The sequence below is a fragment of the Drosophila takahashii genome, chromosome 2R (assembly GCF_030179915.1).
Source record: "Drosophila takahashii strain IR98-3 E-12201 chromosome 2R, DtakHiC1v2, whole genome shotgun sequence".
In the NCBI taxonomy this organism is placed as follows: domain Eukaryota; kingdom Metazoa; phylum Arthropoda; class Insecta; order Diptera; family Drosophilidae; genus Drosophila; species Drosophila takahashii.
The window spans coordinates 43,626,876-43,641,396 of record NC_091679.1 but is presented as its reverse complement, the minus strand read 5'-3'; the positions used below and the strand labels follow the sequence as shown (position 1 = coordinate 43,641,396).

The window sequence follows — 14,521 nt, the reverse complement described above, 5'->3', positions numbered from 1 at the left end:
AAGGAAATTCAAATAGCTCTTCTATCCCTTTCCTTATAAAGTTTTTTTTTGCCAATGAAATTAAAAAGTAAAATATTGTTATAATAAAGCAGCAATGAGACAGTTTTAAACATTTCGGTAAATATTTTATTATCAACAATTAATTATTAAAATATAAATTATTTTAAAAATGCATTTCCGATGCAAATTCTTCTTGTCAACTATTTTAGTTTCTCAATTAGTCATGGTTTCGCAGGGGATCCCGGCACGCGTCGTTGCCAGGGCGCAAAAAATACGGAAGTCACTGCCTAATTTGAGCGGAAATTAAAATGAAATCGACTCGAACCAGATTAGACGGGGGCCCATAACAAAAATCAGCTGATGTTACCCTTACCCATAAATCTTGGGCTTATTTTTGCCAAACTTTGGACTCCGCGCGTGTGCCGATTGCCGCTTAATTGATATGATAAGCGACCCTCCCGCAGGCGATATAAAAGACAATGTAGGGCCGACTGGCTACTCAGTAGCGAATTAAAACCGGACTAGCAAAATGCCGACCAAGGCGGTTTTCCCCACCTTCTACAACCAGGAGACGAAGATCTGGAGCGGCCCGCCGAGGCCCACGATGTATGCCCAGGACACGTCGATAGGCCAGATCGTCTTCAACTCGCTGCGCTGCTGGCCCACCAATGTGATTCAGGTAAACGATTGTTTGGCTAGCCGGATATCCGGGGTCTGATGAGCTCGATTATATAAAAGTAGATCACCGACGACGACGGCACCGTTCTGACCAACGCCGACATGCTGGCCTACGCCACCCGGATCGCCCTGTTCTTCAAGAGCGCGGGCCTCACCCAGGACGACCGCGTGGGCATCATCGCCAACTCCAGCACCTTCGTGATCCCCGTGGCCACCGCCTGCTTCTTCCAGGCCACGCCCTTCCACGCCGTCAACTATTCACGGGAGCCGGCCATCGTCAAGGGACTCTTCTCGGTCACCAAGCCCAAGATCATGTTCATCGACGGATCCGACTACGACCGCATCAAGGAGATCACCCAGGAGTGGTCGCCTAAACTGATAACTCTCACTGGCAAAGTGGAGGGCGTGACGAGCATCGAGGATTTGGTCAAGCCCCATCCCGCCGAGAAAATCTATGTGTAAGTAAAGATATTTCACTACTTTACAGATTTTAAAAAATTTAGCCATTTATTTCGTAATTTGACCCTTATCTTGAAGTAAAAAGATGATTTTTGGTCAAAATTAATTGATAGCAATAACATTATTTAAATTCTATATTCAATCAGATTTAGAAATTATAGACACTTAGGGCCGGTTTCTCGAGTGCCGGCTAACATTTCTCGAACAGATAAAGTCCCTGCTAAGGCATTTTGACTTTCTCGAGCATGAATGTGGGAGCTAACTTTGACAGGGACTCGGAGTCCCTGTTAAGCGTTTTCGACTCGATAGAATGACAGCTGATTTGCCAAAGCCAACTAAGAAGAAGAAACGAAATCACTGCTGACTTTTCCTTTGAATTACACCCAAACAGCTGGTAAAATAATCGAGAAACCGACCCTTAATCGTAGAATTATGACAGTTAATATTTTGTTATCATTGTATTATGGCATTTTTGAATGATTTTTATCGACAATTTTTAATAATATATACTAAATGATTTTAAGGCAATTTATTAATTCTCTGTAAAATATAAATTTATCTTTTTAATAGATTCCAATTCAATAATTTGATAATTTTTTAATTTTTTTTAAATTTAAATTTTAAGCTCAATTTTTTAAAAATTTGTTGCATATCAGTTTCTTTAACCCTTTAATTAATTATTTAATTTTCTTACCCCCTTCCAGACCCGCTTCCTTGGCCACTGGTGGTGACCAGATCGCCGTGGTTCTGTGCTCCTCCGGCACAGCCGGTTTGCCCAAGGCCGTGGCCCTCTCCCACCGCCACATTGCATCGACCAACTCGTGAGTTCTAAACGGAACCCCTGAAAGATGCCCCTACTAACCCATATACCCTCTGTAGTCTCTGCATCAGTACCGACGTGCTGTACACCAGTGCCACCATTGACTGGATGACCGGATTCTCGATTACCGTAATGAATCTCACCTGTGGCTTCACTCGCATCATTTCCCAGAAGACCTTCAGTGCGGAGACGGCCCTGTATATGATCAACAAGTACAAGGTCACCTGCCTGGCGATGGCCCCCTGGCAGGCCTACGAGCTCTACACCAGTCCACTGGCCACTCCCGAGAAGCTGGCTCCCCTGAATATTGCCTTTGTGATCGGTGGCTGGATTTCCCTGGCTCTGCTTCGCAAGGCACAGGAGCTGATGCCTCGGACCTACGTGATGTTCTCGTATGGAACCACGGAAACGGGCGTGGTGACCATCAACGTGGATCATAATCTGGAGTGCTCGGTGGGCCGACTGGCGCCCGGCATGAGGATCAAGGTCATTGGCGAGGACGGTCAGCAGTTGGGAGTGAATCAAACGGGAGAGGTGCTTATCGATATCGGCCTGAAGTGGGAGGGCTACCTGGCCAATCCCGAGGACACGGCAGCCACGCTCCAGAATGGATGGATCAACCTTGGTGACCTTGGCTACTTCGACGAGGACAATAACCTCTACCTGGTGGACCGCAAGAAGGATCTGTTGAAGTACAAGTCCAAGCACTATTGGCCCAACGAGATCGAGCAAATCATCGCCGAGCTGCCGGAAGTGGAGCACGTGTGCGTGGTGGGAGTTCGGGATGCTCGGTATGGCGATGCCGCCGGAGCTCTGATCATCAAGAAGGAAGGAGCTGAAATCGCCGAGGAGAAGATCATCGATCACGTGGCCCAGCGGGTGGTGGTGGACTACAAGCAGCTGAATGCCGGCGTCATCTTCGTGGACAAGTTCCCCAAAAATGCCAATGGCAAAGTCATGAGGAGCCTAGCTCGTGACGTCTTCCAGGAAACCAAGCCCATTAGCTTCTAATTTGTAATCTAGAGAATACTTATAAAATTGAGTTACCTGTTTATTGGTTAAAAGAACAATTTAAAACTTATTGTCGTTAATTCGTAATAATTAAAGCTTAAATTTGTTATTAGATTATGTTTTGGGTTTTGTTTTTGAGCCTTTTACCGCCACAAAGTAGTTAAGAGCTATTAAACTTTCGCCTTATCTTTTATAAGAACTTTATCAGCATAGCTTTCATTTATCTATTTAATTAACTTAAAATGTAAGGAGATAAGATAGGCCAAAAATATATTTTATTTATCTTCAAAATGTCTGCATAGCTATTGCTATGACGATAATAAAGATAAAGTAGTATAAATGCATCATTAAGATCTTAATTAAGGCAAAGTAAATAAATTAGTCAATTAAGCCAGCCAAATGTCATTTAATCCAGTGGCGCTATTTTGAATAGCCATTTTAACCACGTTTGAATGCGGCGCTCAACGTGGTTTTCCGGTTTCCAAAGTCCGAATAATGGCGAATTTCCGTGCGTAAGGCCAATCCCTCGGTTTTTAATCCTTTTTGGTATACGAACACCTTTTGTCACAGCCACTGCAACAATTTACGGTTATGGAAATGGCGTTGGAAATGGAAATGAAAATGTCTGGCAGTCCGATTGCAATAATTTACCTTCCTGTCGATGGTGGCATTTTGTGTTTCCGGTTGCGTTCAACGCTATCGCAACCGCTGTTTCCGCCGCACGCGGCACAATCTGCTCGATTTCGCAATGTTTTTCCATCAGGGGCTTTGCTAAAAACTTGGATGACCAAACCAAACCACTTTTGGCCTAGCAAATTCAATGTAGCATGTCCTGTTTTGGTTTTGCCTCTCGGGTGGCTTTCCTAAAAGTGATATTCCCATCCCCTTTGCTGCATTGCACTGCATTCTTAGCTCGCCGTCGTCGCCATCGTAAATTATTCAAATTTAAGTCGTAAATAAAGGCTCATAAACATAAGCACAATCGGCCTGCTTTTGCCACTAGGACGACGCCCACAGGACATCTTTTCAGCTCTGTCTCCTTCGCATCCATCGTCTCCGGATGCCACAAGCCCCTCGTGAATTCAGTGGCAAATTGCTGAAATCGCTGGCTCCACATTTGAATTTGCCGCTGGCAGCTTGTGGGAATTCCCTTGGATTATTTTGTGGCGGCAGCTAAAGTTTAATGCAGCCGCTTAGAAAATGGTTTTGGGATATTAGTTGGGGTGTTGAAATAGCTCAGATTTAATTAAAAGATTTGTATTTTAATGGTTTCTAAATGTTTGATATTAGATAATTGCATTTCTACTGCTACTGCACGGAAACAAAAATTCGTAACGGAATCCGTATTACAAGAAAAATAAATTATAAATTAGTTAATATTTTACTTAAATAATAACTGTATTTTAAACATTTGTTTTTGATTACAATGTTGAAATTTTGAATTTGGTTATTAAAGTTAAAATGTCAGAAAAATTCACTAAATTAGGTACTAATTAAAATAGTTTATAAAGTAAACTTTTTCTTAGGATAGCCGTGCCTGAAAAGGTTTCAAATAAATATAATATTTTATAATTAAATGCTTGGTTCTGTAAAGGTAGCACCTTTTAAGAAGTAAATGTTTCGAAGGCACCTCCAAATCCAAAAGTGATTGACGTTTGGCCCACGCACGAGGTGATTTTGGATTTTGGATTTGGTTCGCTTCGATTGCTGACAGCCATGCCATACAATACCTTGCGAAAGTCCACACTCCATCCATTCTAGCCGGCGGACGAGGACTTAACAGATCCTGGCATTGATGGCCGCTGAATGGACTCAGGACTCAAGACTCTTGACTGGGCGGCCAGAGGCAATTGTGTGATTGATGGACGCCCAGCTGGAGGGCGGCGATTGCTTGGTTAACTGAGTGACGTGGCAGCCGGCGAGTCTTTATCTGCGGAGGACACCCGATCCGTCTCGTTCGTCGGGCTTTAATCACTCCTCCACCGACTCACCCACTCACTCACTCACTAATTATGCCATCGCCACAGGCAAGTGGACTGGCTATTGCACCGCCGAAAACACAATGCACCACCGCTCAGAAACGATGTTTACATGCAATTACCGTTTCAGTGTTCCGCTGTCAACTCGAACGCCATTTGCCATTCGCCATTTGCCGTTTGCCATTGTTTATTACATGAAGCTCTCAGTTTTCAGGAGCCACGAATCCAGGTGGCTTGGATATCCAGGTGATCCTGGTGATTCAGGGCATTCGGGATTCGGGTGGTCGGTGGCATTCTTAATTGCATTGCTGCCGGCAATGTATCATCGCAGCAATTTCAGCTGCAGGAGCTGTTCGGCTAAAAATGTTCATCGCTAATGTCGCAAATGTTTACTGTTGGCTTATGACTCTCTGCTCCTGGCCAAAAACACGAAACAGCGAAAAATGGCAAGGGAAAAGGAAGTGGAAAAGGAGGTGGATGTAAAGGAAAGGTTAATTTAATTGTTACTTTTCTGCTTTCAAGTTCTCCTCGTTACTCGAAGCTTTAATTCGCATGTGAGTTTCATTGGAGTGGAAATATTTGTATTTTATAGAGGGTCCTTAGATGATATTTCTTTACCTGGTAATTATTATTTGGAAATGTAAATACCTTGGAATTCTACTTTATGATCCTCAGAAAATATTTATTTAGCAACTTTAATTAATAAAAATATTTATTGAAAATCCCAAAGAATGTAATTTAAACTGGAATGTATTTTTAACGCTTTAAATTAAATTCCCCTTAAACAAATTCCGTAAATTAAAATTTATTCAGAAACCCCTCGAGTCGTAACTAATTTATAATACGGTTAACAGATTCGATAAGTTAATTATAATGCGAAGATTTACATTGAAAGCGTGACTGACTTGCTAGACTGCTTGGCGGCAAAGAGTTGCTGCAAAAGGCATTTAAGTTCCAAGGGGCCAATGAATAATTCATTGCCACTCGTTGTCCTGGCCTACGCGTCGATGATTAAATCAAATCACTTCAACCCGTTGCCAATTTCTTCCCCAAAAAACACCCTCAAGGTCGCTGGAACCACCCACCAACACCCACACTCAATGGTCATTCTTATCGGGGGAATTGTGCAAATGATGCCCACGGGCCAAATTACCAAAGCATTCGGCAGCCTGGCAACTGTCAGCGATTCGAAGGGGTTAATTGTGGCGCAACCCGCTTAATTCACTGAAATTTTGTTGTTTTCTTACTTTGTTACTTTGCTATTTGGTTAAGGTCCAAGAACGCGGGGGGAAAGTCAATTCCCGCTTCCTATTCGCAGTTCGTTGCCTTGAGAGGAAACAAACAAACTTCCAACTGACTGGAGAAGCAGTAACCGAAAAGGTCCGAGAAGGTCAAAGGTTGTGCCGTGGAAAAACAAAGAAATAAATAGCAGTCACTATAAGGACATTTATTGGGCTCCCGAAACGAATTTAAGCTTTTTTGATTAAATCACAGCTTTTGGCTATCAAAACTCTACAAGGACACCTCAGTTTTTTGGATCTGTATTTTCCGCATTCGCAACGCATGCATGGGCCAGAAATTGAATGGACATTTTCATTCGGCAGCATTCTGGCCATTTCGCTTTGATTTGGATTTCCATTTTGGTGCATTGGCCATTTGCTTTTAATAAAAATTCATCAAAACTGGAAAAGGGAAGAGGGAAAAGGGGCAGCTATACGGAATACGAATCATGTGCGCCAGAAGTCATAAAAAGGGGTGAAACAATGGCGAGCGTGCAACCGGAAACGGAAGTCGACGCAGACAAACACCAGATACGAGAGGGCGCCATCACAGAAAGGGAGAAAAAAGGAAAGGATTCAAGGCTCAAATGGAACACAAGTCAGCAGAAGGAGAAGATGACAGCAGAAATAAGCCCTTTTCCTTCTCAGTTTTCTCAGATGATTTTTAAATAAGCAGGACTGGCACACAGAGTACACATACCTCTGTATTTTTATGGCATTCCAATTTGAGCGGAGAAACAGAGGAGCATATCCTTTCGGCCAAGGACTAATAGGCAGAAAGCCTTGACAGCACGTCCTGGTTGGGGAAATGTGCTGCTCCTCCAGCGAAATGGCAGCGGCCATAAACGAAAATGTGTAAAAAGCTTAAGCGGCACTAAAAGATTCTCCTTTTCACCCATTCCCCCCACTATCTGCCACCCAAAAAACAGCGAATAGGTGCATAATGGCCGCCTGACACTGTGGGCAGATGTCAACATGTGCTTTTATTATCAGAGAGTGCTCTTGCAACCCCGTTTTGGCGACCTTCCCCCTTCCACTTTCCACGTGGCATTGCGGCCACGTGGCAGGACTCGAAATGCAACTTAATTAAGAGCCGAAAAAGCAGGGGCAAAGGAAACTGCAGCTGGCATCTGCGGCGGTTAATGCCGGACGGCCATAAATCTGCCGAAATGCACTGCAAGCAGCCAGGATCTGGAAAACTTAAAGCGGAAAACTGGGAAAAGAGAGCACCGAGGCTATATAAATATACGACTGCGACTTCTGGCAAGCGATAGCCAAGCGAATGGCGACTTTTATGACCCCCAGCGAAGCGAGTGAATTAAATGCGAGGTAATTACATATTATAAATGTGTTTAGTTCGCCGATAGTTTTCCGCCAAAGAAAGCCAGTTGTCACAATGTATTTCCCAGGCACATGAAATCACACTGCCGAAAAATTGGCATCACTTTTATTCTGATCATAAACTGAAAGATCTTTAAAAGTACGACTTTTAGCCAATTTTCTTGCATCCAAACTACAATCACAAAAAATAGGTACCTATTTTGTAATATCAACTGAAGAGATATAGCACAATTACTAAGTGACCGATGTAATAATTTATAAGACCTACACAGAGAAAAAACACTAAAAGTGATATCAAATATGGGACGCTCCATATCAACCCGGCCACCCCCCTTTTTTTTAAATTTTCTATGTGGAAAGTACCACATTGATTGCAAAGCCCTTTGCTTCCAATATTTTACCCCATACCCATTTTTTCAATGTTACCACTCTTTCGCCGTATAATCGCGTAAAAAAGAAAACACAAAATCATTTTTATCCTGCGAACGAAAGAAACAATTGGCATGGTTCAAAATCAGAAAAACCTGTCTTTCCATAGCCGGTTACGAGAAAAATAATAGATTTTATTAGACCGTAGATGACCAAGCGATAGCGTTTTTAAAGTCTAAAAGTAGGATTTCGTCCAAAGGGCCAGTCTGCAAAAATACCATTATATTTTTCTCAGAAAGCCCCATATTTAACGGATTTTATGCCACTGATTTCAAAGTGGGATCTCTCATGAGGAATTAGCTATGAATTCTTTTTTACGTTTTTGTAGTAGTTAACTGTCAGATAATGCTAATAAGTAATATAAAATAATCGTATATGCTTTGGAAAAAATTAACAAATCAATGAAAAGAATTCATAGCTAATTCCTCAAGAGAGATCCCACTTTGAAACCAGTGGCATAAAATCCGTTAAAACTCGGGCCTTTTGAGAAAAATATAATGGTATTTTTGCAGACTGGCCCTTTAGACGAAATCCTACTTTTAGACTTTAAAAACGCTATCGTTTGGTCATCTACGGTCTTAAAAAATCTATTATTTTTCTCGTAATCGGCCATCGAAAGACAGATTTTTCTGCTTTTGAACTATGCTGATTGTGCCTTTCGTTCGCAGGTTAAAAATGATTTTGTGTTTTCCTTTCAGCGCGAATATACGGCGAAAGAGTGGTAACATTGAAAAAATGGGTATGAGGTAAAATATTGGAAGCAAGGGGCTTTGCAATCAATGTGGTACTGTCCACATACAAAAAAAATCAAAAAAGGGGGTGGCCGGGTTGATATGGAACGTCCCATATATTCTGTAATATAAAATTCAAACCAAACATTTTATTGTTATCACAATAAACAAATAGGATTTTAATCTTGTTTTTAACATTTTTAAAATATTTTCATTTGAACAGGAATATGTTTTAAAATTTGTAAATAATGTTTCAAACAGAATTAATATTAAAAAAAAATTTATTCCACAATTTAAAAAAAAAATGTAAGATAAGCTGATAAGAATTGTTTTAAAGTATTAATATAATTAATTAAATTATATTTAATGTAACTTTCATTTGTAGTTCAAATGCAGAATAACGACGCATTTAAAAGAAAATTTAACAAATTACAGAACTTTTGGTTATTAATCGTTTATAATGTCGGTAAATTTCGAAACACCATTGCATTTTAGGGAATTAAGTTCTGGCCATCCTGTTACCCATTACTTTGCGTTCTCTAGGCAATCGCAGACGGCCTTGACGAACTCGGAGCACTTGGCCTTGCCGCCCACATCCGGTGTGCGAATATCGCTGTCCCTATAGACGGTGCGCACCGCGCACTCCAGCTGATCCGCCTGCTTGTCCATCTTGAGGTGGTGCAGCATCAGGGCGGCGCAGAGCAGCGGCCCCGTTGGATTGGCCAGATCCTTGCCCTCGAGGGCGTGGCACGCCTTCATCCGCGAGTCGAAAACGGTGCCTAAAGAACTAACCGAGTATCCTGGACAAATACCGGGCACTCCCACCATTCCGCCCGTTATCACCCGCATCACATCGCCGTACATACTCGACGAGACCATCACATCGCACTTGTGAGGTTTTAGAAGGATGTTCAGGATGCAGGTGTCCAGGTACTTCTCCTCGAACTGAATCTTCTCGGCATGCTTCTCGGCCTCCGCGTGCATGGCCTCCAGGAAATTCCCGTCCGTCATCCGCATGATGTTCGCCTTGTGGGCCACCGTGATCTTCTTCCTATTGTGCTTCAGTGCATAGTCAAATACGAACTGGGCAATCCTGGCTGCCCCCGCCGTGGTGCTCACCTTGATGGTCTGCATTACCCCGGGAACCACAGAGTGCTCGATTCCCGAGTAGTCCCCCTCCATCTGATCCCGGATGATCACCACATCGAAGTCCCCGTAGGGCGAGTCCAAACCCTCTATATTAGAGCACAGCGAAACGTAGGCGAACTGGGCGAACTGCTTCCTGATCTGCCGCTGCCAGTGGCGACTGTCCACGGGTCCCTTGATGCCCACCTTGTTGGCGCGCAGCGAGTCCAGAATCTCCTTGGAAACATCCTCGCTGTCCGGGGCCAGGTACTCCTCGTGGATGTCCCACTCAATGGGCGCCTTCACGGCACAAATCACCTGCTGCACGGCACTCATCATCTCGGCACCCACGCCCTCGCCATTGATCATGGTCACCTTAGTCGTCTTCTTGCTAGGATCAACCGGTTTTTGGGGATTCTCCTTACCCTTGGGCTTCTCCTGGGGTTTCGCCTTCTGATCCTTGGCCGAATAAAGTCGATAAGAGTTGCCACCCATCAAGATGTTCATTTCCCGTAAGACGTTCATTTTCCTCAAGGTGTTCATTTTGTGCCAGGTGTTCATTTTTGAATTTTTTTTTGGCCCGAATTAAGAGTTTTGAATGGAAAGGACTTGTTTGCTACGAAAACCTCTTGGCCGCCAATTGATTTGGCAGCCTTTCAATTGCCTGCTCATAAATTCCCGCGAAATATGTCTTGGCAGCACATCCAACTAGGTCGCCAGGGGTATTTTTTTGAAGACCAGCCGGGCTGCTTTAATGTGAAATCCAGGTGAAATCCTCCGCCTGCGGCTGTGTAAATGTGACAAATGGCTTGTCAACGGCCCAAAAACCAAATGGCGACTGCTGGCGACAGACAAATGTCCGAAACGCCCCTCGAACCGCCTCCGTTCCGCCCAAGGGGGCGTGGCAATTATGATACCAGCAGCAGCAGTGATTTTTCAAAGCGGTGGGCGTGCGTAAAAAGCACACCATTAAAATCGACGACCATTAAGCGCAGACCACAGGGAAGCGTTATAAATATTCAGTAATTATTTCGCCCCCGGCTGATTACAATTTAAGAATTATAAATGAGGTTTATTTCGCCATGATTTTCAGCAGACTGGTAATCAGCGAAAACAATGCATCAAGGTTTTACGACAACTCTGGATTCACTTTTACGAGCCAGCGAGGCAGTGAATCCTTCAAGGATACAGCATAGTATCTCAGAGATATCGAACAAGAATTGCAATTCCCTCGAATGTTTGTTTGTCATCTTGGTGCCGTGCTTTTTAGCATCATATTTTATCGCGTATGGCCTCTATATTGACAACTTCCTGCCCATAAAAACCAACAGAGTGCACTTCGCCAACAAAGTCGGTCCACATCGAATGGCCAAAACTTAGGAAAGTTGGTGTAAACATTGGCCAAGAACAAACTTACAATGTGTGAACCGAAACTATTATTAACCCCGTTCATTGTTCACTGTTCAGCAAATTGAAAGTTAAATCGAGGCGACGGTGATGGGGGTAGGCTGTGGGAGGACCGGAGGACAAAGGCCTTGAAAGGTGACTTTCTGATTGGCACATTCAATTCAAGGACCTGTCTAAGTGTCAGTCTCTTTGTCTCGATTTTATTGATATTCACAAGACCATTTAGGATTCCTTCAAATCGTATGTATCAATTCGGATGAGGTTTATTTTCTTAATTTAAGGAAGTTCGTATCCATAATATGGATTTAAGAATAGTTGGTACATCTTTTCCCTTCCGCTTTGGTTCTTTCTTTCGACTATAGAGAATTTTTTTAAACAATTTTAACTGTAAATAATTAGATTATATAAATATCAATTAGAACCTATGATTTTAAATTTAATTTTTTCTTTGGTGTTAGATTTTTATTTAAATTCCATTGTACAACTGAGTTAAAATTTTGAAAAGTGCATTGTAAAAGTATCTAAAAGCAACCTTCAATGAGTCCCAGGAGCTCATCTAAGTGCCTGCACTTAGAAAGCGTTTAAGGACGTGGCAGATAATACAAGAATAATACAAGTCGTTTGGCTGAAAGGGGAAAACAATATAAATGCATGGCTTATTTACAAGTTGTGTGTTCTCTCGAGTGCATACATAATTCCAGCCAGTGAGTTCTACATACCTACATATACATACACGAACGGATGCATTTGACGAAGGACGAAGGAGGAAAACCCCGTTAAGTGAATTACTTTTAAGCAACTGCAAACTCATTGAAATCCACAGCGGGGAACTCACACATGTAAGCTGATCTGCGGTTTAACGGTGAAAGCTTTCCCTTTTAACGTCAAAGGAAGCGCTTTCATATAGTTAGTTAGTCGAGTGCAGATGATAAAGCTTCTTATCAAGGTTACTGGGCTAAATGCTGGAATGAGCAGTTATGATCCGTTGATTTTCATTAGTCCCGCTCCGAGCTCATGAATAATGCAAGCCCAGTTTATCATTTCTATGGGCTACATGTTGATTTAAGGGCTTGCCCTCTGGCCAAAACAACTCTTGCCAAAAAAAAAGCAGGCAAAAAGAGAGGTTTTCACACCCAAAGCAACGGACGGACAGATTTGGTTGTTTATGTAGTCAGGGGACGTGCAACCCTTTTGTCAATGAGAGTTGGAAATTTAAGACGGGACCCAGAAAAAGGAAAAGAAAAATCGGAGAAAAATACTGTTGCATATTTGATTGTCTCGGTCAATATTTACATATTCGGACTCGTCAGTTTCGCTTTTCTTCCCCGCCTTCCGAGGGCTTACGCTTCGTTTGTTCTGGCCTCATCCTCATGAAATCCTCTTCGAATCCCTTCAAGAGTCAAGCTATCGACTCTCCAAGGCGAGTTGCCCCTGGTTACCCATCGGCAGATCCGGTGCCATCCGGCTGAAATCAGAATTTGCATTTCTATTGTTGCCCTTTGTTTCTTCTGCATCTCATAGAAGTGCGGTTGCCCAGGTAAAAGCGTGTGAATCCTGGCACCTGTTTTGCCCAGCAATTGGAGTCCGTTGCACAGGAACACAAAAAATGGCTATAAACGGAAACGCAATTTTCGACACGCACCTGATAGCCCAACACAGGTGGAAAAAATATGAAGATATCTAATTGATATTTATACAAAAGAAGAATTTTGACCAATTGACTCTCATTTCAAAAATATTTGTAAGTCGAAAAAGAGTCAAAATGTCGTAGTTTCGTCTGACTAAAAATTACTTTAAAATCGAAAAAGAGAACCAAAAATCAAGATGGCGTTTGGAAATTACTTTTAAATCGACGAAGAGAACAAAAGTCCAGATGGCCACTTTTCGAAATCAAAAAAAGAGATGGCCACCTTTTAAAAATACCTCCCAATCAAAAATAGATGCGAGTAAAAGCTAGAAAAAACATATTCACGGTATTTCGAACATGATATTCTCGAAATAAATCGATGCAAATTTCATAAAATCGATTTAATTTTCTTTTTACCATTTTTATCGGTGCAGGATCAAGTGAAACGATGGCTATAACTGGGCTTACTCTCGCCAACACTCGATTATTTATGGCTGGCAAAAGAATAATCAAAACCTAAAGCAGAAAGCTTTTTGTGGGTCACCTGTGAAATAATAATTGAGCATTTGAGTGCCAAACATGTCCAATTCGTATTTATTTATGGCGCTGGCTTGGCATTAATTACAACCTACTATTTGCACAGCAAAAAAAAACATGTTATGTGTGCAAATAAAAATGAAAACCATTAAAGTGTGTACTTTTAATAAAAATTGATGAGCGGAATGAGCAAACAGAGAGTTTAAATACCAGGCGGTTATGATTTAAGGCCACTACTTACAAAGCAATACAGTTTAGGAAATTCCATAAACTGTTTAGCTGCCGAAGAATTCGATGATTAATTGCTGACTTAATTGCAAAGTGTCTGCCCGACCGAGTAAATCAATTATAGGGTGATTAAAAATATTTATCACAAGCCTCGTTTGCGGTGGGCCACATCATTTACATGCCAATCACCTCATAATATTGAGTCACTTTGCGGCTGGCCACAGAAACGCTCGAATTCGCAAGTTGGAGATTGCACACAAGTATCTCCTGGGATTTGCAAAATCTTATATCGATTTGCCCAGCGACTCAATTAAATAAACATTTTTAATCAAGCCGAGAGTTGCGTGCAGACAAATATTTGCCAATGCCATTGGATTGATTAGCATGTTCGCAAATAAATAAATTGTAGGCAAGTAAACAGATATTTGACAGCTCTCTGAAATGGAATCGAATGGAAATAGTGTTTAGAGCAGTTTGAATAATTGCCGAAACTGAAAGGCCAACTAAACTGCAGCTGTCAGAGAAGGCCTACTATTAAATTTCCTTTTCTCTGGCTGTGCTAAATAATTGCAATTAAAATGCACAAAAGCCGCAGGAGCCCAGTCCATATATAAATATATATAATACTTTGACAGTATTCCAGTCACAGTATTGAGAATATTTTTGCACGCAATGCGGTTTGTTTATGCGTTTGCCGAAGCGTAAAAAGTCGCACAATGTGACAGTTAAATATTGTGGGATATATGTATATTTTTACGGTCCCCATGCACGTTCCATCCACGGGCGGCAATAACACAGAAACAAAAAGTTAATTAAGTTCTTAAAGAACTGCTCTTTTTGCAGCCATTTCTCTGGTCCTTTCTCGTCCT

The 14,521-nt window shown here is 42.1% G+C and overlaps 2 protein-coding genes across 2 annotated transcripts; one reads left to right on the top strand and one right to left on the bottom strand.

Moving 5' to 3' along the window:
- The first annotated feature begins 515 nt into the window (after positions 1-515).
- LOC108059741 (luciferin 4-monooxygenase) lies at positions 516-3,075 on the top strand. The gene is made up of 4 exons (XM_017145158.3): positions 516-679; positions 742-1,136; positions 1,842-1,958; positions 2,017-3,075. Exons 1-4 carry the CDS (start codon positions 530-532, stop codon positions 2,966-2,968), a joined length of 1,614 nt encoding a protein of 537 aa, XP_017000647.2. The 5' UTR covers positions 516-529; the 3' UTR covers positions 2,969-3,075.
- A 6,060-nt stretch (positions 3,076-9,135) lies between these two features.
- On the bottom strand, positions 9,136-10,507 carry LOC108059750 (probable isocitrate dehydrogenase [NAD] subunit alpha, mitochondrial). Its single transcript, XM_017145170.3, has one exon. It carries the CDS (start codon positions 10,412-10,414, stop codon positions 9,254-9,256), a length of 1,161 nt encoding a protein of 386 aa, XP_017000659.2. The 5' UTR covers positions 10,415-10,507; the 3' UTR covers positions 9,136-9,253.
- Between the last annotated feature and the right edge of the window lie 4,014 nt (positions 10,508-14,521).

What these genes read in the sequence shown, in the direction of transcription:
- LOC108059741 (XM_017145158.3), top strand. Translation starts at nt 530, where the DNA reads ATGCCGACCAAGGCGGTTTTCCCCACCTTCTACAACCAGGAGACGAAG. An exon ending in GGCCCACCAATGTGATTCAG is followed by an intron (nt 680 to 741) that starts GTAAACGATTGT and finishes ATATAAAAGTAG; the next exon opens with ATCACCGACGACGACGGCAC. An exon ending in CCCGCCGAGAAAATCTATGT is followed by an intron (nt 1,137 to 1,841) that starts GTAAGTAAAGAT and finishes ACCCCCTTCCAG; the next exon opens with ACCCGCTTCCTTGGCCACTG.
- LOC108059750 (XM_017145170.3), bottom strand. Translation starts at nt 10,414, where the DNA reads ATGAACACCTGGCACAAAATGAACACCTTGAGGAAAATGAACGTCTTA.